This window comes from Suncus etruscus, chromosome 1, assembly GCF_024139225.1.
Source record: "Suncus etruscus isolate mSunEtr1 chromosome 1, mSunEtr1.pri.cur, whole genome shotgun sequence".
NCBI lineage: Eukaryota > Metazoa > Chordata > Mammalia > Eulipotyphla > Soricidae > Suncus > Suncus etruscus.
In genome coordinates, this window is record NC_064848.1 from 199,117,184 (window position 1) to 199,144,213 (window position 27,030).

Here is a 27,030-nt window from a genome sequence, read left to right on the forward strand (position 1 = left end):
GAGAATGTTGTCGGGCCCAGAGAGATAGCACAGCACCTTGCAAGCAGCTGATCCAGGACCAAAGATGGTTGGTTCGAATCCCGGTGTCCCATATGGTCCCCCGTGCCTGCCAGAAGCTATTTCTGAGCAGACAGCCAGGAGTAACCCCTGAGCACCGCCGGGTGTGGCCCAAAAACAAACAAAAACAAACAAAAAAAAAAAAACAAAAAAAACAAGAGAATGTTGTCAAAGAACTAAAAATCACATATAAGAAAATATATAAAGATATATGAAATATGTAATATTTCATAGATATAAAATTTAATATATATAGATATATAAAGAACTATATGAAATATGTGAAGAAAAGCCATATACAAGAAAATATGGAAATAAAAACTAGAAATAATGGTTGAAAAAGATGCCAAATCATTTCCCAGCAAATGGCATCCAACTGAAAGAGTGCTTAGTAACACAAAAATCAGAGGAAAATTTCTAGATTAAGCAAAAAAAAAAAAAAAAAAAAAAAAAAAAAAAAAACTCACAAAAGAGAATAAAAGCAAACAAGATAAAAAATGAAAAATTTAAGATAAAAGAGTATAAAAGTGAAGGTGTTTGTCTTGCATACACTGACCCCAATTTCATGATATCACATGGTCCCCTGAGGGTGATCCCCAAATACCAGGTCAGACCCCAAAACAACAACAACAAAAAACAAAGTCCCCCAAAAAGCCATAAAATCTATAAAAAATAACTTGAGGAAAGAAAAGAGAAAACAACAGAAATAGTATTGGAATAAAAACTGGCAAAGTTCGAAGAAGTCCTGTGCAACTGACATATAAAAAAAATAAACTAACAAAAACAACACTAAAGCATGTTGTAAAATTTCTGAATGTCAAAACCAGATCTTTAAAAGCAGGTTGAGACATTGGGAGAGGAATTGGTATAGCTCTTTACAATTATAAAACAACTTCAATAAACTATAATAACCCAAACTAAAAAAATCAAGTAGTGATATAAATTGATATAAGACATAATTTCAAAGAAATTTTTACAATTATAAAGATAAAATAGTCAGAAGGAAATATAGAGACAGATATAACCAAGAAAGAAATAAAAAACATATTCTTTGCAATCCAAACAATGGAAACAACAGAATAATGTTTTAAAGTACTATAAGAAAGAAACTGCCAACCTAACAATGATATATCTAGGTAAATGTCCTTTAAAACTGAAAGGAATAAATAAAATTAAAAATAAAAACCAAGAGAATTATCATTAGTAGACAAGCTTTATGGTAAAAGAAATACTGAAATCTGCTAAAGGAAAATTATCCAAGATGGAAGATCAGAAATTGAAATGGTCAATTTCTAACTCTGCTAGACTTAACTAACTCCCATGGAACAATCTGTGGGCTATTTCCCTCAGCTCATGTCAGGAAAATGCTCAATAAAAACAATCAGTTATGCATGTCCCCAAATAATCTGTGTTCCTTCTACTAAAACTCTCTGTACCTAAGCTCCCCCACCACACTGACCCACACCCAGCCTTCATCCAGTTACTGGCCTGTAAAAATCATTATTACCAAATTTCCCTGCCTACATATTCCCAAGAGACCTAAGAGAAATAATAGGTTCCCCAAAATTCTTCCCTGCAATCTTCCCTCTGCAGTCTCCACTGTGTCTCTCACTAGTATACTTGCTTTTTCAAATTGTTAAAAATAAATTTTAATTGAATCACCATGAGATACAATTACAAAGTTGTTCATGATTGAATTTCAGTCAGGCAATGTCTAAGACTCATTCCTTCACCAATGCATATTTCCTGCCAGACATTCCTCCCCACCATCCCGTCTGTCTGTCTGTCTGTCTGTCTGTCTGTCTGTCTGTCTGTCTGTCCGTCCGTCCGTCCGTCTGTCTGTCTCTCCCCTCCCTCAGTCTAATAAGCATTAATTTGCTCATAAATGTCTCCTGCCAAATCTCTGTCTCTCTTTTCTCTCTCTCAATTAACTTTGCTCTCCAATGTCTCCTTCTTTAGTAAATGCTTTTTACCATACCACTACTCAGACAAACTCCTCAAACTCTGGGGCTCAGGATGTCTGTCCCTTGATAGCCCTTCAGAAATGTAGGAAGTTTCATGAATAAACTATATGGAAAAAGTAAGTGAAATGTCTTTAAATACATGCATCAATTACATCATCATTGGTTTAAAAAATGTAGGACTAAAATACATGAAATCGATAAAAAAAAAATACACTGGAATAAGGATACAAGTGAAATACAGACTTCCTTACTTGGAGACTAGAAATACATAAATTTTAGCAAGAATACATCAATTATCATCAAGTCTAGGGTAACTTCTTCCAAAGCCTTAATTAGTCTCTGATATGGTGAGCTCACCACCCAGACCAGGGCATTGATTGGGCTCTAGTCCAGGGAGCCCAAGTAGCCATATTGCTATATAGATTTATTTTTCCCCCTTGGGAGGAGCACAAGGGTACAAGTGCTGTTTTTGAGAATGTGGCTATTTCTTTGAAAACTGATCCCTAGAAATGGGATCCAAATCCTCCCAAAATCTCTCTCACACCAGACAGTGCTCAGGGTATATTTCTGGATCTTTGTTCTGGGATCCCTCCTGATGAAGCTCAGGGGATCATTTGGGGTGCTGGGGGATCATTTGGGGTGCTTTGCCTGGAACTGAATTGGGTCAGTTCCAATCAAGGCAAGTACGTGACCCTCCAGCCGTAGTCTCAATCTCCCCTATGATAACTAGGGTGAAAGAAAGGAAGTTTCCATGTTTCCAAGTTTCTAAGAAAGATTTATAGATATAGGTTTGGTCCCCAAGCACCACCCTTCGCACTTAGCAAGAAAATAACTCCAGAGCACCAGCAGATGTGACCCCAAAACAAACTTGCATTACACACTGATTATTAAAGCCACAGGTCAACTGATTACTGGATGCATTTGTATGCAATACTTTACAGAAATACCTCAAAATCTTTACTCCTGAAGAAGGAAATACACTTGTATAGAAGTCACTAATAATGGTCTATTTACTTACATGACCTGCTATCAACATGAAAGACTCCAATAATAATTTGACTACCTGTTCTCAATTGTTCCCTTGCAGTTCTCCACTTTTTAAAATTCATCTTCATTTTCATTATTAAAAATATTTATTTGAAGAATTGTGATTGACAGTTATTCATAGTTGGGTTTTAGATATAAAAATGCAACAGCACTAATCCTACTACTAGTGTCAACCTCCCTCCACCCATATTCCCAGAGTCCATCCCATGCCGCCACCCCTAACCAACCTGTCATCATATCAGGCCTGTTTTTAAGTTTGGTTGTTCAAATGTGGATCTCTTGATTTCATTGTTGTTGGCTCTGTGGCTTAGATATTTAGTTCTGTCCTTTCTTAACACCACCAATATGCCTGTGTCCCCTTGATCCCGTCCCCCCATTATTCACATTTGTCTTTCTCCTCCACTCAATTTCTTTCCTTCTTCTCTGGGGCCAAGAGTATTCTTGACAATCCTCATTTAAATCATTACATTCCCTTGTGCAGTTATTCCTAAATACTACATATAAATGATATCAACTTATATTTATATTTCTTTTTCTGCCTTACTTCATTTAACATAATATCTTCCAGTTTACTTCTTGATTGACTTTATTTTCTTTTCATTTGGGGGGGGGGGTCACACCTGCCGCTACTAGTTGGGAGTAAGGGACCCTGAAGGAGAAAGAGGGAACCCAGAGATCCCATGTGGATTTACCCCAGCTTTTGAGCTATTCCCATAGCTCTCTCTTATAATAGAGAATAAATAGAATTTATTTTAAAATAAAAAGAAAGAAAATCATTCCAATGAAAGTGTTCTTTGAAAGAAAACACACTGGGTGGCGGTGTTGGGGGGGTTAAATATACTGAGAGAGAGTTCCTAAGGTGATACTGCTCTTCTTTCTCCCCACTAATGGAAAGTGAGTTTGGGCGGATGAAAATGGCTATCAGTAAATAGTCTGTTCTGTATAGCTGGTCTGGGACTTGAATCAAGCTTGAGTCCAGTTACATCAGTGGCGCCCTATTTGGGAGTAAAGAGCTTTTACACTATGTAGATGATCAATTAACAAAGGCACCAGTCCAAGAAATGGATAGGAAGTGCCTCGGGTTTGCCAGCCAAAGGGCAAGGGAGCAGTGAGCAGAATGGAAAATGGTTTCTGTGGCATGTGGCTGGCAGTCAAGGGCGAAAAGAACTTTGAACAGATTTGCAGAATGCTTTAGAACCTTGGTGTTGTCTGCTTGCATCTCTGGGGGCTTCTTGATTAAAGAGCCGCTGTCTTTCACCTGGCATATGCCAACTACCATATCACCGGAAGAAGAGTGCCATGAAGAAAGGGTCGGATGTGTAGTCTATTAGCACTTACTGAAGGACTTGATGGTTTTACCCATCAATGACGTGTCTTGGCATCTCACTTCTATGGTTATTATTTAACCATTCTATCAGGGAATCTCATATTTGTGTTACTAAACTCTTTACTCAAAACATGGATGTGTGCAGTGCAATTATATAATTGGACTTAGCCTCAAATAAATAAAAACATGGGCCAGATAGTACAGTAGTTAGATGCTGGCCCTGCATAGAGCTGGTGAGTCTGGGTTTGATCCCCAGCACCACATACAGTCTGCCAAATACTGCCAGTAGTAGTGATCCCCAAGCAGAGCCAAAAGTAAGTCCAGAACACTGATGTACATGCACACATACACCCATGCACACACAAACAAACATATCCCAAAACAAAAAACAAAAACAAAAATATCAAGGGGCCAGAGCAGTGGGTACTGCACTTGTCTTACACACGGCTGACCCAGTTTCAAGATCCAGGAGTAAGCCCTGAGCACTTGTTAATAAAGATAAATAAAAATAATAGGATAATTAATATTTTGATTCATGAAAATTAATCAAAATAAAGGCTTTAATTTCTAAGAGAAGAATGAATGAAAACTGTATGATAAAAAGTATTCAACTGCTTCTAGTTCAACTAGCTTAGTAGCAATAGGCAACAGAGGTCTGTCATCCCATCTGCAGTCCATTAGCCAAGCTGTCAGTGCATAAAACCTTATCAGACTATTCAGCTAGTCCATAGGCTAACTGAAGAAACTCCACAGCCAAAGCAGAAACTCTTTAGCCAAAGTACAATAATAGCAGCAAAAAAATCCTTTAAGCTTCAGGGTAGAGAAAGCAAAATCGACAGAGAAGAAATGGACGGATGATTCTATATTAAGATACTAGGAAAAGCAGAACTAAGAAAAAGCACAAAAAGTATTTTACTATTGCTTTGCTATTACTAGTTTTTCTTGACTGTTAATCACAATAAAAGAAAGAGGAAATTATATTTTAAAAGTTTAGGGCTGGAGTGAGTAGAACAGGAAGGGCACTAGCCTGGCATACAGCTGACATGAGTTTGATCCCCAGAATCACATCAAGTCCCCCCAAGAATTGTCAGGAGTGATCCCTGAGCACAAACTCAGCAGTAAGCTCTGCCAGTGTGCCCCCCCCAAAAGTTTAAATTTTCTACAAAACCAGACTAATTGTACTTTGATAATACTGACTGAATATGAGGAAGACTACTTACTTCTCAAAGCCTCCACATTTTCACCTTTCCTTCTGTATGTCTTCTGAATACCACTGATTCTGAAAAAATACCATTTTTTGATATTAAGGACTTAAAACGATCAATACATATCTGCTACATGTACAATTTTTTACAGTGTTCAGATTTAGTAAGACTAGTAAGAAAAGACATTCTCTTTAAAACAATAAAATGAAGTGTTGAAATGAAGGAAAACCTTCAGAGAAAAACTAGAATATTCCTCCTTGTTTTCTTCTTTCCTGGCTGTTGATGAGACTATAGGAGTCTTTTCATGTGCAGAAACAAGGATTAAGGCCACAGCTTTGCAGATGCTTAAGGACTGCACCCAGGTATGCATTCAGTTTCTCAACACTCAGTCACTGAGCCCTATTCTGGGATGCTCATTAACTCCCATAATGCACAGCAGTGTTAGGAGGCCTTGGGCCACATGTAACAGGCAATATGGGCCTGCAGGTAGAGGGGATCTCACAAGCAAGGTACATGCTCTTCCGTGTCAGCTTATGACCCAATTCAAAATTCTCTCTCCTCATTTTAAGCATCACTCATTAATTTAAAAAATAAATAACCCGTTTCTCAAAAGATTTGCTTGGGCAATTTCAAGTTTTCATTTCCTGCCTTTCTTAAATGAATCAACTGCTATTTACACCAGTGAAAGGAAGAAGACTGTTATTTCACAGAGCACATATCAAGCTACCTATAGGTGTTAAGTGTTCATTCCTCAAATTACAAATACTTGACAGCATTTTTGAAAAGAACTCCTAGTTTCATTTCCAGTTTGAATTTTACCCTAGAGAAGGAAGATCGCTGGCTACTTATTTCAGAATAAAACTCTTGCTTTTAAACATGTTTAAAGACAATTTGAATGAGACAGATCCCACCAGCAGTTATATTGTATGCCTATATTGTCAAAGATTCGACCATACCTTATTGCTTCTTTTCCTATGAATTCTGAAGAAATAGGTTCTACAATTTCACTAAAACTAATGTTCCCGTTAATATTGCCCTCTGATAACTCCTTATAATTTCTTTTGCTCTTTGACCAGTATGAGGGCTTGAGAAAATATAAAGATGATCTCCGTAAGCCAAACTCCCCTGAAACAGGCAAAAAAAAAATACCTGAGTTATCATAACAAATTATTTCTTATCATCGGTTTTTAAATCATAGATAGAGTACATAAAACATATGGTAGCCTAGACATGAAGTTTAGGTACAAAGTACTAAATTAATACTGTGTAAAGAGAAAAAAAGTCTTATTGGCAAATAACTCTAGCTCACAGATAGTTTTTAAGTTGCTGATAATGCACACAGGTATAAAAAGGTAAGAAGAATAGTTGTATGGACTAAAGGGACTTAGAGCTAATGGGCTCACATATACACTAGATGACTAGAACCCAATGCAGATTATGAGGTATGTCACACATACTACTAATAACTAAATAAAAGAGGAAAAGTTTATAACCAGGGACTAGGGAGATAACATAGGAGGTTTGCTTGTGGCAGCACTGATTCAATCCCCAGCATCTCATAAGATCCCCTGAGCACCACCAGGGCCCACTCCTGAGCACAGACTAGCCAGCCAACACAGCCGCTGAGCACTGCCAGGTGAGGCTGCAACTAACAGTGGCTAAAACAAAGGACACTCAAGACAGAAAAAAATTAAGATCAAGTTGACAATACGTAGGTCCCCAAAAATGCATTAAAGTAAAAAAAAAAAAAAAAGCCTTAAAGTAAAATCCAATAACTACCTGCATACCTGGAATGACTTGATCAAGATAGACAGCCAACAAGACATAAAATATACTGTTAAGTGTTAACATAATAATAGTAATAAGTAGAGGATATGGTCCATCAGTCAAATTTGAAAATAAAGCACCTTCATTAAAATCTTCTAAATGCATGACCTGAAAAACAGAGACACCAGCTTTACTATATAAAAATGACAAAAAAATAAGTACAAGTTAATACTATTGATCTTACAGTTCCTCAGCACAGTCAGAATGATGGTATCCAATTTGGGCCTTTTAGATGATTAAACAGTTTACAAAGTTATTTTTCACAAATGAAATTTTACCAAAATGCAATTAGCACAGTAAACCCTTTGGTTCAGGTCAGGTTGTTTTATTTTCCAACCATCCTAGACAATGGTGCTGGTAGAAAGTCCTCAGCATATTGGGGATTCAGTTTTCAGTCTTATGTTGCCCTGAATTCTTCTTAAATCATCTCCATCTTCCCAGTTTTTTCTCTCTGGGAATCCCAAGAGTTGTCAGGATCACTCCAGTTCAAGAGTCAGCATTTGGGTTTAAACTTATAGTTTTGTGCCTGCCTGGCCAACTACTTCAACTATTCAACCACTTAATCACTCAACCATTCAACCACTCAAACCACTCAACCATCTTCTGGGCGACCCTAGGTCATGTTTTTATATGTTCTGTTTCTAAAACACTAGTACTATGACAATGGCTGATGATCAAATAAAGTAAAAATGAAGTACGATGTCAAAATGTTCCCACGGAAATCAAAGTCGTAGAGAAAAGAGTATGTTCCACACCTTTTCAATACTAAAAGGGAAAAGGCACTCCAATGAACTCAACTATTTCGAGTATTCACAGTAGATACACGTGACATTGCAGAATCAACTAGAGGTTAAGGCCTTAATTAGGCCTAAGCCTTTCAATAAGTTAATGAGCCTTAATTATATACAATTAAATACTGTAGTTCAATCTTACCATATCGTATTTCAAATTGAAGATGAATTAAATGACATTTTGAGTTCTTCCTACTCACACAGAAAAATCTACATATCTTTTTTTTTTTTGATTTTTTGGGCCACACTGTTTGACGCTCAGGGGTTACTCCTGGCTAAATGCTCAGAAATTGACCCTGGCTTGGGGGGACCATATGGGACGCTGGGGGATCGATCCACGATCCTTCCTTGGCTAGCACTTGCAAGGCAGACACCTTACCTCTAGCGCCACCTCACTGGCCCCAAAATCTACATATCTTTAATTCTACACTTGTGAGTGAAAAATACACTCTCAAAATGTGTAACAACAACTCTTATTTAGGTCTTAGATAATTAAAATTAACTTCACTCCATATTCATTAATAATCTCTTCTGCCTCACAAAACAAAATATTCTGTCCATCTAATGTGAATAACCCTGTACTGTTTTTCTTTATACCATACCCACATTTTTGTTCTTTTTTTATAAAGTAGTTTCTTCTAAGAATTTTCCCATTGAACTGTTTGTTTTTGTAAAGAATAAAAATAAAATGTGAATACCTAAATAAGACAATTCCATGAATCTAAGACAATAAAACTCACTGGGCCTAACTGTTTTGATACTATAGTCATGAAAAAGTTTCTCTGTTCCACTTACAATTTTCTTCCAGGCACACATATAAAAAATTTCATAATAGGTAGTAATAAAATCATGTTATAGAGCAATTTAGATTATTAGAAGCCTACAGAGATGGCTTCTAATAAACTAACTTATTGAAATAAAACAAATACAGTGAAATAAAAATAGGGAACTTCTAAGCTGATTATATAAATGAAAAACTTAAATACTAAGAAAATATAAATCAAAGACTCATAAAATATACTCCAATATTCAAATGTCAGTCATTTCTTATGTTGAAAAAATTTAACTCGTTTCTTTGCAATCAAAGATGCTATTGGTAGTTCATTTAAAATGCTATGTAGCATTTGAAAGCAAGGAAAAATAATATCACATACCTGTGCAATGCCAATCAGAAAAGTACACTGACAAAAGGGACTGAAGAGCCACACTAATGATTTTGGGAAATTTTCCATGAGGACTATCAGTAGACCAATAAATCCAAAAGCCACAGTGACTAAAAATTCAACTATTCCCACGTGTTTTGATTTCTTAAAAAGAGGTGTCAACATTAAAGCAAAAAATATCTATAAGATAGAAATATTAAAATTAACACGACGTCCATATATGCTGACATAAATAAAAATTATAAATAGTAAATTTTTCTAATTAAAGAACAAATTGTTTTCATTGGACATTTACTAAAATGTAATTAAATGTTATAATTAAATATGAGAATTATACATTATTAAATTATAAAATTGATTTATAACAGCCAGGAGATATTATAATTTCATACAAATAGTAATAAAATTAACTGAAAGAAAAAAATATATTTTATCTATGTAAAGATAAATTTATACTACAGAAACCATAGTCATGTCCTTAAAATGTATATTATATATAAATGGACATATTTAGATATGAAAATTGATGAACAAAGCAATAAATCTGTAAGTTTTAAAGTACAGAACCCATCTCTAAAACTTAATGTGTTAAATGATACGAAATTAGTTAAAAATCAGGCGATTCTCAGTGAGAACAACCAATGGTAGTGGAGATAATGTGGGAAAGGTGCCTTCATTCACTGCTGGGAATGGCATCTGATTCAGCCCCTATGCAAAAAAAACAGTATGGAATTTTCTCCAAAAAAGTAAAAATATATCTTTCATATGGACCAACAGGCCAGAAATTTTATTTTCTGATATCTAACCCCCAAATATATCGATTCCAAAAGATATATGCACACCTATGTTCATTTCAGCACTTAGTATAATGTGCCAAATATAAAAACAATGCACATGTCCAGCAGCAAACAAAATAAATTTTAAAAGTTGCTGTGAAAAGTAGATAAGGCAGTTGCTTTTCATGCACAAGGCCCAGTTTCAATCCCTGGCACCATCTATGGGTTCCAGAGTCACACAAGGAGTGAGCTCTAAGCACAGAAGACTCAGGAATAAGCAAGCCTTCAGCCCTGCCAAATGTTGTCTCTTCCCTGCCTCCCTCCCCGGAAAAAAAATTCCGGAAAAAAAATTAAGTTGGTTGTATACATGCATAATGGGATACAATGCAATTTTAATAAAAGCAATTTGGATAAAACCCAAGGCTATCGCATTAAGTGAAATAAATTAGGGAAGGACAAATATCAGATGACCTCACTCATTTGTGAATCTGGCAATAGCTCAGATCAAGCAATGACAGACTCATGGCCATGAATTACAAAACTGAAGTTACCAAACAGTGGGGGAAGAGAATGGAGAGGAATGAAGAGATTTGAAGTAACACAAAGGACATTGGTGGAGAGTCTTGAGATATGCTAACTACGTACATCAAAACCATAAATATTGAGACTATTGTAAACAATGGTCTAAATTATTAAATAAAAAATTAAAAAACGCAACCATTTATATAAAGAACTTTATGAGTTACTTGTAAAGAGCAGGGTTATTAGGCGAAATGTTTAGTAAATGATACAGCACAATAACAAAAGATACTGGAACCACTTAAAGGAAAGGCTTAGCAACAAAAAGCAAAATTTATAGACATTTTTACTCATGATCATCCTATAAAAAATTAGTTTTAAACATTGGAATTTCATAAAAATGAAAGGGGAAAATCTAATACAAGACAATCTTCACCATATATATGAAAACAATAAAAGAAATTCAGAGGAATTATAGATGAGATACATTATATTTAAACAAGTGAATTTGGCATTGAGATAATCTAGAGGAATCCTAAAAATATAGTTCAAATTATTCATCGTTCAAGAGAAATCAACTAGAAGTAAATGGAAAAACTAAGACTTCGCATTATTCATCATCTATGCTGACAGTTCATTTATTTCCATCTCAAGTTCAAGTACTTACAGATGCCAATCCATACAGGAAAAAAAGTAGAAATATCACAGCGCAGCTACTTTGTGGGAATAATGAAGAAGCTGTTGCAATGACTGCCATAAGAAGGGACATAAGAAAAATCAAACTTGTATACAGCAGAACCCAGGAAAGCCTAAAATTAAAATACAAATACATTTTTGGTAAATACTGAGGCTCAAAAAGTTACAAAATCAACTCTGATCATTTCAATTAAGTCAATCTATTCATTTCTTATGTATGCTTATGCACTGAAAATTAACTTTCTTAAAAGGAATTAACATACAGTACTGGTTGCATTATAGGTAAATATGCAATTGGATATAGAGATATAATTGTATCTTTCCACAAATAAACAAATTAATAACAATCCATGATTAATTTAAATTAAATACTCAGAAACTGTCCAAAATACAAGGGCCTTGTTTTCTGAAAACAGAGATTAATAAGTAAATTTTTTTCAAGGCATGGTACATTAAAAAAAAAAGCCATTTCTGATGGCTTTTGATATTCTAAACAATAAAAATAAAGGCTTCCTCACTAATCAACAACTTAATAATAAATTTACACAGCATGACATAAAAACATAAACTGTGGGTTCATGATTTTATTCAGTTTCCTCAAAACCAGAGCTCAATGGAATTATTATACTTATTTTTACTTTTTCAAGTTAACATATCCAGATTAAATAGTTGATATAATAAAATTACAAAAATTGCATTCTAAAAATACCACCTACCAAAATTGAACCTATTATGATGCAGAAGCAAATCACTAAAAGATTAACTGATATACCTAAATCTTTCAGCAACTGATTTCTTCAAAAATATTTAAGAACCTAATGCATCTTAAAAATAATTCACTACTAGAAAAATAACACTGTGGAGTGCAGAGGCAAGGGTAACAAAATAAAACAAATATGTTTTCATAGGAATCCATTAAGTATTGTGATTGACTGTTAATAGAATTGAGTTTTATTTAAATAGGGTAAAAAAAATAACTTGTGTGTAGAATATTAAGTCTTTCCTGAACCAAGTGAAAGCAAAATCGAATTTTTAATTAAGCAGTAGAAAAAGTAAGCAGAAAGCACTCGAATCATCATTGCATTAAGATGTTTATATAGGGACTGGAGCAATAACACAGTGGTAGGGCATTTGCCTTGCAAGTGGCTGACCCAGGACAAACCTCAGTTCAATTCCCTGGTGTCCCATATGGTCGGTTACCCAAGCCAAGAGCGACTTCTGAGCGCATAAGTCAGGAGTAACCCCTAAGCATCACCAGGTATGGCCCCAAAACAAAAACAAAACAAATAAATAAAAATGATGTTAATATAGTAAGGCTTACTTATAAAAATATTTTCCCTAATTTCTCTAAAAATTACTTATATGATTTCCTCTTAATTCAGACAAATAACTTTTTCCAATGGATAAAATACTATATATATACAAACTTCATTGATGTTAATCAAATTTTAATGTATCTTTATAATATTGGGAAAAGACTAAAAGGTAATTTTGACTTCCTGTGATTTATCTACAATACAATGAAATGTATGAAATATAACTCATTGCTTCACATGAAATACAAATTCAACTTTAAAGATGTTAGCTCAATTTAAGTCTTGCAACTCCCACTTTCCTTATGTTAAAACAAGTCAGACAGTTGCTAAAGCATGACTTCTATTTCCAAAACAAACACAATCATGGGGGAAAAATACCCAGAATCTATATTTCATCAGGTCAGATAAATAACAAAATGAGTCTCGAGAGTTGCATCTTTAACACAAACATTAATCCTCTTGAATAATAAGCTTTGAATAACATACCAAAAGGCAGTATCATGAAGTCCCATTATCTTTAAAAACTCTTTTAGTTTTTTCTCTTTCTCTGCTACAATATGAATTGCCAAAAAATATCCAAAAGGTGAAAATGCAATAACTAGGTATATTAAAATTACTCCTCGAGGAAAGGTATCTATTTCTACCACAGCTGTTTCTCCCATAATAATAGCTTTCGTTGACTCCAATTCCTTCCAGTAAGAAATATTGGTTTTCAACTATAATTAAAAAAAAAAGTAAACACATTTAATTAATCTTTGACAGCAGTCCAAATGTTATTATAGCACAAGTGTTAGCCAATCACCTGGTCCATACACAATTCTCAAAAATCTAACAGACTTAACAACATTGTGATAAGATTCTAATATAGGGCCAGAGTGATAGCATGAAAGTAGGGGGTTTGCCTTGCATGCAGAAGGATGGTAGTTCGAATCCTGGCATCCCATATGGTCCCCTACCCTGCCAGGAGCAATTTCTGAGTGTAGAGCCAGGAGTAACCCTGGCTCTGCCGGGTGTGACCCAAAAACTAACAAACAAACAAACAAACAAACAAATTCTAATATAGTACTAGAGGTTATAGTACTGCTATTATCCACCATGGAAGTATAACAGGAAGTTTAAAGTCTGAAGTTGGGAAATCTGTGAATTCTGACTCAACAATTTGTCAGAAACTAAAATGGCATACATATAGAATGTTAAAAATGCTTTAAAACCATCAAAGAAAAGTAGATTTACAAGGGACCAGAAAGATAGTAAAGCAGGTAAAGTGCTTGCCTTGCACATTGCTGACCTGGATTTGAACTCTGGCACCCCACATAGTCCCCAAGCCTCACCAGCGGTACCCCTGAGTACAAAGCCAAGAGTAATAAGCCTGAGTGAAGCATCACCAGGTGTGGTCCAAATAAAAAAAAAGAGTAAAAACTTAAAAAAAAATATTACATTATAAGGGCCCAGAGAGATAGCACAGCGGTGTTTGCCTTGCAAGCAGCCGATCCAGGACCTAAGGTGCTTGGTTCGAATCCCGGTGTCCCATATGGTCCCCCGTGCCTGCCAGGAGCTATTTCTGAGCAGACAGCCAGGAGTAACCCCTGAGCACCGCCGGGTGTGGCCCAAAAACCAAAACAAAAACAAAAAAACAAAACAAAAAAAATATTACATTATAAAACGTGCCTTGTCATTTTTCCTAAAAAAAAAGTTATGTTATCTATTTAGCCCATTTGATTACAGTCAAAACAAATCCAACTATAACCCTTAGGACACAGTTATTAAAAATATGGCTTGGTTCCATTTTTTTATTCCTTTATTATATTTACCTGTATAATGGCAGCATCTATAGAAGCTTGTAAAACCGTGAATCCTGAGGACCAATACTGAGCAGCCTCGCATGATTTTGAACAGCCAGCTGTGGGGTGGAAAACAGGAGTCACTTGCTTCTGTACATATGCAAGAGCTTTCTTGGGCAGGTAAGAGATGGAGAGTTCACGAGGTGACGCCACATGTGATCGACTATCAAATTATAATGAATGCTAATGATCATGATCAAATGCTATTAAAAATATAATTCAAAATAAGTCACTATTCTTTGTTTCTTAAGTGAAAACAAGTTTTATTTGGAGGTTCTGAGAAGTTTAGTGAGAGAGAGAGAGAGAGAGAGAGAGAGAGAGAGAGAGAGAGAGAGAGAGAGGTGCTGTAGGGAACTGAGGCCTGACAGTCTCTCAAAATGCCTGAACAAGGATGCAGCCTACCTTTACTAAGATCAACCTAAAAGTTATGTTTTACATCAATAAGTAAGGCAGTGTGACAAACCAAAAGGAACTCTGGCTCCAGTAACCTTGGGAGAAAACATATTTACTTGCCAGAACATATTTTAGACACATCCCGTGGGTTGGGGGATCCAATTTTTGTTATCTATGTAACCAGGTGCCATGGGGAGTTATGTTAGGGAACTATTGTTAATTATGTAGCCAGACCATCTTGGGGAGTCTCGGGGAATAACTTCATTGAGAAGTTGCTCAAATGAAGTGCTTATTCTACAATCCTTTTGTTTGCTTTCCCGCCATTTATGACATAATGATCTGCCCTTCTGCAATAAATTGAAGCTAGCAAACCTTTACTGGTTTCCATTTTCCCGGTCTCTGTGTCTTGTGTGTTCTGTGTCTGTATGTTTTGACTCCGTGCTCCCTCTGAGAAATAATCCACGTTAGAAGGTGTCTCCGCAGGTGGGGACACAGCTCAAGAGGGGAGACGGGGCAACTATTCTTTTTTAACATAAGTACATAAGTCACTTTATCATGATTTAACAGCTTCAAGCACATTCTGATTTAAAGACAAATCTAGATTCAGAGACAAATTAAAAACATATATATCTCTGTCGGGGCCTTTTGGAATTAAATCCCAAATTCAACACCTAGCTTAGAGATTTTAGCATTGTTCAATGCGTTTGTGACTGGTAATATCTGTTTTCCATGTTTCAAACATGAAACAAATAAAGCTGGCTGGTAGAAAACCTGGAGCTTTTAAAGACACATACCATATCCAATGAAACACAATTACATGGCAATAAAAAGAATAGACTGAGAATGTCATAGAGATTCAAAGTTTATTGTTTTGTTTTGGTGTTTGGGGGGCATCTAGCAAAGCTTGGAGATTACTCCTGGCTCTACACTAAGGAATAATTTCTGGCAGTGCTTGAGGGACCATATGGGATGCCAGGAATGGAACTTAAGTCAGCAGCTTGCAAGGCAAGTACATTATCTGCTGTACTATCTCTCCAGCCCTGAGAATTTTACTTTATGTTTCTTGAATCAATATATACATACTTCAATAAAGATATAATACTGCTGTAAGGCACATGCTATATATGTAGCTAACACTGGTTTGTTCCCTGGAATTCCATATCTCCCTCTACGCTCCCCCAGGAGCGAACCCTGAGCTGAGTCTAGAATAGCCACTGAGGCCAGAACACACACCCACCTTCCAAATAAAATAAGTACCTTTAAAACAGATTTAATATCAATTATTTTGTATAACATGTTGATATAAAAAGAGGTGTGATTAAAAAAAAAGGTTTTTTTTCTACACTGGACACTTTTCTGAACAAGTAAATATATTTTAATGGGCCAATGAGTACACCCCATCCAATTCCACATGAGAAGTAAGCAGAAAATACATGCATTTAATTTATTTTCAAATTCCTATTGAGGGCTGTTTACCTCTTGAATCCATATAAATGGAGGACACAGGAAGCCAGTCAGGGAAAAAACGAAGTTCGTAGGTCATGAAATCTTTGAAAATTACCCCTACGAAGTTGTTGGGCTTAGAATGGCTGGCGGCTACCAGTTCTTTCTCGTCTGCATATTCTTCAGTGACTAAAACTGGAAAGCATTATCATGATATAATTAAAAAACCATCTCATAAAGTACTATAATAAAATACAAAATACCAAATTTAACATTATTATTTGCTGATTATAATGTTTTATAAGAACTTTTGCTCTAGTACTTAACATCTTATAAAATGAATTCAGAGGCCAGAGGGATAGAGATCTTTACCTTGCATATGGTCTACCTGGGTTCTATCCCCAACATCCCATATGGTCCCCAAACCCCCACAAGAGAAATTCCTGAGTGCAGAGACAGGAATAAGTCCCAAGCATTAATGGGAGTGACTTCCCCAACTTCTTCCAAAAAAGAAAATAAACATAGCCCTTCTAATAAAATACTAAATAACAGAAGGTAGTAATATACTGGGGCTGGAGTGATAGCAGGTAAGGCATTTGCACTGCATGCAGCCGACCCAGGTTTGATCATGGCATTTCATATGGTCCTGAGAGCCTGCCATGAGCAATTTCTGGGCACAGAACCAGAAGTAAACCCTGAGTGACGCTGGGTGTAGCTCATAAGCCAAAGAAATAAAAAAAAAAAAGTAGTAATATCAAAAGTATAATATCAAAAAGAATAGTGAAATTCATTTATCTTTCTCATTTATCTTATGATAAATGAAAATTTTAGTTTTTATATACTTCTTGGGAGGAAAAGTTCCAAATCCCCCCAAAACTAAAGTTATAGTTTTATCATTATAATCTAACTTCTCTTGGAATTAATTTTGCCATTTTAGACAAGTTTTTTTTTCTGCTTAGGAACTATTTGAAGAAAGTATGTCATCATAACTCAGCTTTCTTTTTTTGTTTTAGTTTTTGTTTTGTTTCGGTTTTTGGTTTTTGGGTTACACCTGGCAGCACTCAGGAGTTACTCCTGGCTTTATGCTCATAAATCGCTCCTGGCAGGCTTAAGGGGACCATATAGGATGTTGGGATTTGAACCATCGTCCTTCTGCATGCAAGGCGAATGCCTTACTTTCATGTTATCTCTCCGGCCTCATAACTCAGTTTTCTTGACATCATATAATCTTACTGTTTAAGTAATGTCTCAAAGCTTGATTTACCAGCAGCTTTTTTACTAGAGAAGTTTCAGAGCATGTGGCAAATGGAAAGAGCACAGGATTATTACTCAAGTTTATTTCTTACTAACTATATACATAAGCAACTTAGTTCTCTGAACTCTGTAATTCTTAGCAGGTCACACTGATGACCAAGATCAACTGAAGTTACAACATGAAAATATTTTCTAAATCATAAAATATTAGTTCATTGTCAATTGTCATTATTATACAGCATAGTAACACACATATATAAATACTAATATGACTCATGGACTTACTATGATCTTTACTGAGATCAATATGCCCCCATAATATATATACACATATATATTATATGTATATATATATCTTTGTTAAGGAGATGGGATTTTCAAAGAAATTATATGCTTTTGATATCTATGTTAACACACACTAACTGGGATATTTTTTTTGGTGTAGATGCTTCCTTCTATTCAGAGTTATCAATGATTTTTAAGTGATGAAAAATATGGGGCCGGCGCGGTGGCGCTAGAGGTAAGGTGTCTGCCTTGCCTGCGCTAGCCTAGGATGAACCGCGGTTTGGTCACCCCACATCCCATATGGTCCCCCAAGCCAGGTGAGACTTCTGAGTGCATAGCCAGGAGTAAACTCTGAGCATCACCGGGTGTGGCCCAAAAACCAAAAAAAAAAAAAAAAGAAAAATAGCTTTTATTGAAAGAAATTTACTTAGAGAAGTGTGAGAGAAAAGAAAAAGAGAAATAGATAATTCAGAGAGATACAGGCTCTCCAGAGTATAAAAGGCAAAAGAGAGAGGCAAAAGGTAGGAGAGACTTATGTGATCAAAAGATAACATGGGGCCGGAGAGATAGCATGGAGGTAAGGCGTTTGCCTTTCATGCAGGAGGTCATCAGTTCGAATCCCGGCGCCCCATATGGTCCCCTGTGCCTGCCAGGAGCAATTTCTGAGCCTGGAGCCAGGAATAACCCCTGAGCACTGCCAGGTGTGACCCAAAAACCAAAAAAAAAAAAAAAAAAAAAAAAGATAACAAGTTTTTTTCTAGAATGGAAAAAGTCCCAGAATTATCAGCGAATTTTGTTGTTAGCGTTTATCAGTTTTTGAGATAATATGATAAAGTCTTATTGTTATTCTGCCAGTCGTACTCAACATGATAAAATACCAGTTAAGTAAGTTTGATAATGATATTGAATATTAATATGTAATGAAAGAAAGAAAGAAAGAAAGAAAGAAAGAAAGAAAGAAAGAAAGAAAGAAAGAAAGAAAGAAAGAAAGAAAGAAAGAAAGAAAGAAAGAAAGAAAGAAAGAAAGAAAGAAAGAAAAGAGAGAGAGAGAGAGAGAGAGAGAGGGAGGGAGGGAGGGAGGAGGGAGGGAGGGAGGGAAGGAAGAGTAAACAGGCCAGACCAAAAACCACTTTGTGTTCTTTCCATAGCAGAGAGAAACCATATGATATCTCAGGGTACCATCAGGAAGATGCTCAGTAGAAATCGTCTGCATGATGTCTCGTGTAACATTAGTCACTGGAGTGTATCCAAGAACAAGGTTAGAAAGAATAGATTTGTCCATAGTGCTGAGTTCCGTATCAGGCACTTCTTCGTATTTCTTATTTGGATGCATCATGCTAATTAATATTAGCCAAAATAGGAAAAATAGCGGGAAAAGTATTTCCTGTAATAAAGGGAAAAAATGTCATGGTTACAGCGTCAAACAACAAACTTAACCAAGATTTCTCTGCAAATTAGCATACCTGCTGCTAAGAAGAAAACTAGAGACTGTATCTCCCTTCTTTGTTGTCATCTGTCACAATGATGTTAATATTTGATCATTTTAGTATACAAATTTGTGTCCCTCCACAACTTTTGTGTGCCAAAAACCATCCTCAACAGTTTGTTTTTTTTTTAATGTTTGTTTTTGTTTTGGGCCACACCCGGCAGTGCTCAGGGATTATTCCTGACTCTGTGCTCAGAAATAGCTCCTGGCAGGCTCGGGGACCATATGAGATGCCGGGGATTGAACCTGGGTCTGGGTCTGTCCTGGGTCAGCTGTGTGCATGGCAAATGCCCAACTGCTTGGCTATCCCTCTGTACTCCCACTGTCTTTATGTCACTTTTCCTTCTTAAGCAGAAAAAGAAAGAAGCAATTCTATCCTAAAAGAAATACTGTGTTGAATATCTCACTTAACCCAATTGATGTATTAGATCTGTTTTTATTTATAGTTTGATTTGCTGATGAGCATAAAAATTCAATTCATCAGGGCTGGAGCCATAATGCAGCAGCAAGTATAGGGCCAGCCTGCACAGGGCCTACCTGGGATCCAGATTTGATCCCCTGCACCTTATATGGTCCCCTGAGCATGCAGAAGTAATCCATGAGTGAGGCTGAAGTAAGCACTGAGTATTGCCACGTGTGGCCCAAACACACACACACACACACACACACACACACACACACATCATATAACAAGTAAAGATGACAATAAAAGTAGTATATGAAGACAAAGAAGATAGCTCAAAAGATAGGAGTAGTTCATACTTTGGTCACAGGAGCTCTGGGTTTAACCCTGGCACTACCTGATCACTCAAGCATTTCCAAAAATGACTCTCAAGCACTGCTAAATCTAGTACTCAGTGCCTCCAAGAGGGAAATGGAGAGCCTGTTTAGAGTACAGGCGGGGGTCGGGTTGTGAGGAGGGAAACTTGGGACATTGGTGATGGGAATGTTGCACTGGTGATGGGGGGTGTTCTTTACATGACTGAAACCCAAACACAATCATGTATGTAATCAAGGTGTTTAAATAAAAAAAAATGATCATTAAAAAAAAAAGAAAGAAAGAAAAATAAAAACCCAGTATTTAGACATCTGATATTACTAATATAAAATGTGATTCATGTGACTCATAATGACTTCACTTATATATCAATATTGGATAATATCAGATGTGAATAATAGCATACAATTTATTTTCATAAAGTTTTATTTAAAGTAACTTATCTGGGGCCCAAGAGATAGTATAGTGGACAGGACACTAGCCTTGCATTCAGGAGACCATGGTTCAAGCTCCAGTATCTCATATGGTCCTCCAAGCCCCACTAGGAGTAATCCCTGAGCACAACATCAGACATAAATCCTGAGCACAACTGGATATGCCCCAAAATCAAAAACAAACAAAAGCCCTATCAAGCATCCATAACAGATTACCGTGAAAATATCTTTGTATAATTCTGAGTTCAACCATAGTCCTTAATTATATTTACACTTCTACTACTAAAACTTTATTTAGATTAATTTAATACCATGAATAAAGACAATTACTGTTTCATCTTGTTTAATCATACTACTGGTTCCAAGAGATGATAAATAATATAACTTTCTCCTTAAAATTTTTTAATTCATTCTTTAAAAAATTATGAACTGGTTAGCCAGACATGACATGTTCTTTTGAAAGTCACAAATCCTCCTATGTACAAACATGCAGCACAATTGTCATAATCTTGTGCAACAGATGAAAAGCTTTGAGGAGTCAACTTTATACCTAACATAGTTTTCAGTAAACTGTTAGCCCATGAAACAGAAGATGCGTGATTAAACATTCAAAGCCTAAGCACTGATATAAGAAATTAATTTTTAATTACACTTAGGAATTGTTTTCATTTTTAACATTGGAAAACGAACAGTAGGTAACTCTGGTGATTTTTTTTTCCATGGCTTCCATGACATGTAAGTTGGATTTTATTTTAAAAAGCCAAAAATTATAATTAAATGGGGCCAAAACGACAGCAAAGTGATAGGGTGTTTGCCTTGTTTGTGGCCAACCCAGGAAGGACCTGGGTTTGATTCCCAGCATCCCACATGGTCCCCTGAGCCTGCCAAGAGCAGCTTCTGAGTGCAGAGCCAGGAGTAACCCCTGAGCACTGCTGGGTATGGCCCAAAACAAACAAAAAATAATTATAATTAAAATGCCTCATCAAAATAAATTATACCTTAAAAGTATAATATATTGATGCAAACTAAAATGCAACAAGGCAGCCCAACTCACCTGAACACTGCTTTTCTTAGTTCTGCATTTAATTAGATAATTCTTCAGTAGGAGCGTTCTAGTCTGTCTCCAAACTCCCACCTCCCTGATTGCTGTAGCCATAGTTTCTGGATCAATCTGTTAAAGGAGATTTTTAGATGACAAACATGGGTCATTTTATTTTTAATGGCAAAAACAAAGAAGGTTCAGGTTTAAAGGAGTTGGTTAGCAGATCTCAAGCTCTACAAGTTGTTCAACCTAGACAGAATGCATCAGGAAAGAGCAATCTGAAGAGCAGGTAACAGCATGTGAAATAAAAGGGGCTATAATTCAAATTATCACTCAAGTTCAAGCAAGCTTATTGTGTTTATTCCCCCTAAACTGAAGATAGTGTTTGTAATTGGGCACAGGAATATGAGAGAGAAAGAGAGAGAGAAGACTCTAGTTTTAGCTTAGAGAAACACACACAAACAGGAAAATGAGGGGGGGGGTGGGAGAGAGGGAGGGACAGAGAGGGAGGAAGAGAGAGGGAGGAAGAGAGAGGGAGAGGAGGGAGAGAAAGAGGATAGGGGGGAGGGAGGGAGAGATCCAGAAGGAAGATAGGAAGATTCTAGTTCTATCTGGAAGAAAATAAAATAACTTTTTTATTCTTTTGTAGACTGGGGAGTATGCAGCTCTAACTTTGGGTAACTTGGGTACCCAAGGTTCCTCCCCCACTTTCTCTGAAGTCTCCTGTACTATATCCATCTAGCAATTTCACTGTAGCAGAGTAAAGCCAGACAGTTAAATGAAGCTCAAATTTGGAGGCACGGTGGAGAAGCTTTCTCTCCACTCCATTACAAGCCAGTGGGGCCAGATTCATCCCACATCACTTTTCCACCTGCAACCTTGTGACCCAAATGGGATGGATTTAGCAGCAGGAATGTGTGGCCCACAGAGGCAACTAAACCCTGGCTTGGGGCTGCAGGATGAAAAGAAGAACTATAGGGAATCAGAAAGTAACAGGGAAAACAAACAAGAGCTCAGGGGAGGCCCAGGGGAGAGCGGCTCAGACAGCAGCTACTCTGCAGCATGCCTCATCCCACAGGAAGCTGTGATCCCAATCATTGACTACCCTAGTACCATTTCTAGAAGGCAACCTCTCAATCTCTGGTGCCCCATAAACAAGTGTGTGAGGAAAGCAGAAGGAAGGAAAGAAGGAAGGAAGGAAGGAAGGAAGGAAGGAAGGAAGGAAGGAAGGAAGGAAGGAAGGAAGGGAGGGAGGGAGGGAGGGAGGGAGGGAGGGAGGGAGGGAGGGAGGGAGGGAGGGAGGGAGGGAGGGAGGGAGGGAGGGAGGGAGGGAGGGAGGGAGGGAGGGAGGGAGGGAGGGAAGAAAGAGTACCCCACATTAATTACTCTTGAACCAATCCTCAAACTGAGCTTTTCTGTTTTTGGTCCAATTCTGTACCCAAAACTTCAGGAACTGAAGCAATTCAATGACTGCCCAGATCCCAACTAGGCTCTGGGTCACACATACAGGACAGATTCCAATTGTACTGTAAAGGCTTTTGGAAACTAAACTGCAATAAAATCCCCGGCTGGAAGAATGTAAATGGAAACTTGCTGAACCTGGCTAGGTTGACAACCTGCTGAAAGCAAAGATCAACTCTCACCCTCGAATGAAAACAGAGCCCCAAGTCTCATATAATCCAAAATCATTTACTAAAGTAAGCAAGTAGAAAATATTAGTTCTATTGAGAAAAGAAAATCAACATAAGATAGCAGATATGGAAATTATTTGGAAAAAACAAACCTTGAAATCTTGAAAAATCTTGAGAGCAGTATTTGTGTGTAAAAAAATAAAGCAAACACTCTTAATTAAAAATAGAAAATTCTGGGACTGGAGCAACAGTATGGTAAGGAGAATGTAAGTTAGCCTTGCATGGGGCTAACCTGGGTTCGATCTCGGGCATCATGTATGGTCCCCCAAGCCTACCAAGAATGAACTCTGAGCTCAGAGCCAGAAGTGAGCCCTGAGCATTGCTAAGTATGGCACCCAAAAAAAAAAAAAAGGAAAGAAAAAGAAGAAGCTGAAAGAAAGAAAGAAAGAAAGAAAGAAAGAAAGAAAGAAAGAAAGAAAGAAAGAAAGAAAGAAAGAAAGAAAGAAAGAAAGAAAGAAAGAAAGAAAGAAAGAAAGAAAGAAAAAGAAAAAGAGAGGAAGAAAGAAAGAAAGAAAGAAAGAAAGAAAGAAAGAAAGAAAGAAAGAAAGAAAGAAAGAAAGAAAGAAAGAAAGAAAGAAAGAAAGAAAGAAAGAAAGAAAGAAAGAAAGAAGAAAGAGAGAGAGAAAGAAAGAAAGGAAGGAAGAAGAGAGAGGGAGGGAAGGAAGGAAGGAAGGAAGGAAGGAAGGAAGGAAGGAAGGAAGGAAGGAAGGAAGGAAGGAAGGAAGGAAGGAAGGAGGGAGGGAGGGAAGGAGGGAGGGAAGGAAGGAGGGAAGGAAGGAGGGAAGGAGGGAAGGAATCTTTGCAAAGCAACAAAACATAACAGAACCAATAGGAATTTTGGACTAGAAAAACACAGTAACAAATAATCCCTATGGAGCAGGATCAAAAGCAAAATGAAGGTAAAAAGAGAGAGTAAACTAGAAGATAAATAATAAATTGAATGAGTATATTTTTTAAAATCAATTCAGAGGTGAAATTAAAATACTCAGAAGTTACTGGTGGACAACAATATGGTACAGCTGAGAAAAAAAAACAGATTAACAGTTCCCCCCAAATTTAAGCATAGAATTACCATATGATCCATTTCTATAAAGGCCTGAAAGAACTGAAAACAGAGATCAAGTACATGTTCATGCATGTTCATAGCAGCTCTAGCTCATAACTGCCAATAACCAGAAACAGCCCAAATGTCCATCAACAGATGAACGTAGGAACAAATTGTCTTAGATACACACAATTAAATATTTAGAAGAATGCAATACAGGGGCCAGAGAGATCGTACAGCAGGTAAGGCACCCCAGCATCCCAGATGGTCCTCTGAACCCACCAGAAGTAATCCCTGAATTCAGAACCTGAAGTAATCCCTGAGCACCACTGGACATGACCCAAAAAAACCCAAAAATAATGAAGTTTAACAAAATAAAATAATACAATACTATGTACAACATAAAACTCCAGAACGGCTGCTAAATCAATGAAACCTGACACAAAAGATCAAATATGACATAATTAGACTCATTAGAAACTTCTAGAAAAGTTAAGAATGCATATTAGTGCTGCCAGCGAGACAAGAATGAGGAGAAACTGTACCCATGATTTACCCCATCAAGAACTGATCACCTGGGTCCAGAGAGAGAATCCAGCAGGAAAAGAGCTTGAAAGGGAAACAGCTAGGGCAAATTCAATCCCCAACACCACCAATGATCCCCTGAGCACTGCTAGGAGTGATCCTTAAACAAGAGCCAGGACTAAGCCCTGAGCACCAGAAGTTGAGGCCCCCAAACAATATATCACCACCAACACCAACAAAAGAATTGGTCATCGGGGAAGGAAGGCAGCTCATTGGTGAAGCATCTGGTTTGCAAACAAGCCAAGGGCTCAGGTCTCAGAACGGATCCTTACCCTGGCACTGAGCACAGTCCCTAGCAGCACTGTGATTCAGGATTCCCCGGGGCCACCACATCATTAGGAAGCAAGAGAGTCATGAGATTCCTGGCACTACAAGGTTCCCAGCCCATGGCTTCTGGATGCACCCATTGGATGTGATGGTCCTAGGGGTTCCTCATACCTCGAGGGTGGGCTGGAGTCTCCTGGCAGCAAAGGCCCTCAACAGAAGCATCTGCTCAAACTTTGCAATGAACCACAGGCCAGACTGGCTGAGAACTGACAATGAGTTCCCAACCCTACTGAGTCTCTCGGAATGTCACCACGCCCCCCCCCCCAATTAAAGCACCAGCAAGAACCACAAACAAGTGCTCAAGCATCCATGTCAATGCAACAATAACAAAATAAGGAAAGTGAATTAAAAAAATAAAAAAGAGCTAATACTCATCTCTGGGTCAAACAAGAAAAACAAATACTCATTCAATGGATGATTTACTCTAAACAAACATTAAACATTAACCAACACAGCAAGAACATTCTCAAGCTATCTGCCAAAACACATTGATTTCGTGGGCACCGATGAATTATTCATTCAAATTGAATGCCAAATGCTCAGGTTTTCAATTTTCGAAAATAGACCACTCAGGGGGTAATTTGATGAACTCAATCTTCTTCCTTCTTTGGGATGTGCCCTCTGAACTCAGCCTTGAGTTTTGGGGTTTGTGGGGTTTTATGGGGGGGAGCGGAGTGAGGGAGGGAGTTTTCAGTTTTCAGGGCTTACCTGGCTCTATGTTCAGAGATCACTCACAGCAGGGCTCAGGAGACTAGAAGGAGAACTGGGTTTCGAACCCAGGTCAGCCCTGTGCAAAGCAAACACCCTGTACTATCATTAGCTGTAATATATCGCTTTGGGGTCTCTTAGGGTTGAGTCTTCATAGCTTTGTCTGACTTCACTTGGAGAAAAAAACTGACAAGCACATACAACTGAAAACAATACCATAAACATGCATAACATGTACAAAAATAGCAAAGTAACATCTGGGGGCAGGTGTTTGTTGGTTTTGGGTTTTGTTTCTTGTTTTTTTTTGTTTGTTTGTTTTTTAGTAATAGTTACAAGGACTCTAGAAATCAAGGGGCACCCTACTGTATAGTCTCAACTGGCCTGGCCTGTCAAACCAGAATCTGGGGTCATATAAGTGTGCATTGATCCTAAAATTGACCTTGAGACAGGTATCAGAGAGTCACAACAATGAGCCAGCCCAGGCATTTGCAGTCTCCAGGGCATTAGAGGCTTCTGGAGCCTTCTAGAAATGCAGGACAGACTGAGTCACCACCCAAGTACAAGGCCCAGTGCTCCACACACATCTGACTTTCTCTTGCATATAAAGATTGCAATTGAGATGCTCTGATGCCCAATCACTTTGGGACAGCCCCAAATTTTACAGTACTGACCCAAAAATGAGATGGGAAAATTACAGAAGCCCACTAAAGTCAGTGAGAGAAAGCAATGAACACACACATAAAGCTCAAATGGTACCTATCAGCTTAGAAAATATTCAATGACCTGAGCAATACCATCACGAGGTATTTGCTACCCTTGGCAATATAAAGCAAATTATTTTGGACCTGCTAAGAGGGAAGGCTGAGGGGTGTGGGAGGTAGATAACTGGGGGACACTGAATGGAGGGAAGGCCAACACTGGTGGTAGGATTAATGCTGGAACAGCGAACACCTGAAACAACTATATTATAGCCAACTGGGTAAAACATGGTGTTTAAATAAAGTTTCAAACACATTTATTTTCAAAGAAA

At 37.3% G+C, this 27,030-nt stretch overlaps 1 protein-coding gene across 1 annotated transcript in view; it reads right to left on the reverse strand.

Moving 5' to 3' along the window:
- Positions 1 to 27,030, reverse strand: part of ABCA5 (ATP binding cassette subfamily A member 5) — an 80,303-nt gene that overhangs the window by 47,926 nt on the left and 5,347 nt on the right. The window contains exons 2-11 of the mRNA XM_049772794.1: positions 21,657 to 21,773; positions 19,084 to 19,288; positions 16,399 to 16,560; positions 14,500 to 14,588; positions 13,175 to 13,404; positions 11,344 to 11,485; positions 9,373 to 9,561; positions 7,388 to 7,535; positions 6,557 to 6,725; positions 5,616 to 5,674 (exon numbers count right to left, since the gene is read on the reverse strand). Coding sequence (XP_049628751.1) covers positions 5,616 to 5,674; positions 6,557 to 6,725; positions 7,388 to 7,535; positions 9,373 to 9,561; positions 11,344 to 11,485; positions 13,175 to 13,404; positions 14,500 to 14,588; positions 16,399 to 16,560; positions 19,084 to 19,288; positions 21,657 to 21,758 — 1,495 coding nt within the window. The 5' untranslated portion in view covers positions 21,759 to 21,773. The remainder of the gene's footprint in view (positions 1 to 5,615; positions 5,675 to 6,556; positions 6,726 to 7,387; positions 7,536 to 9,372; positions 9,562 to 11,343; positions 11,486 to 13,174; positions 13,405 to 14,499; positions 14,589 to 16,398; positions 16,561 to 19,083; positions 19,289 to 21,656; positions 21,774 to 27,030) is intronic.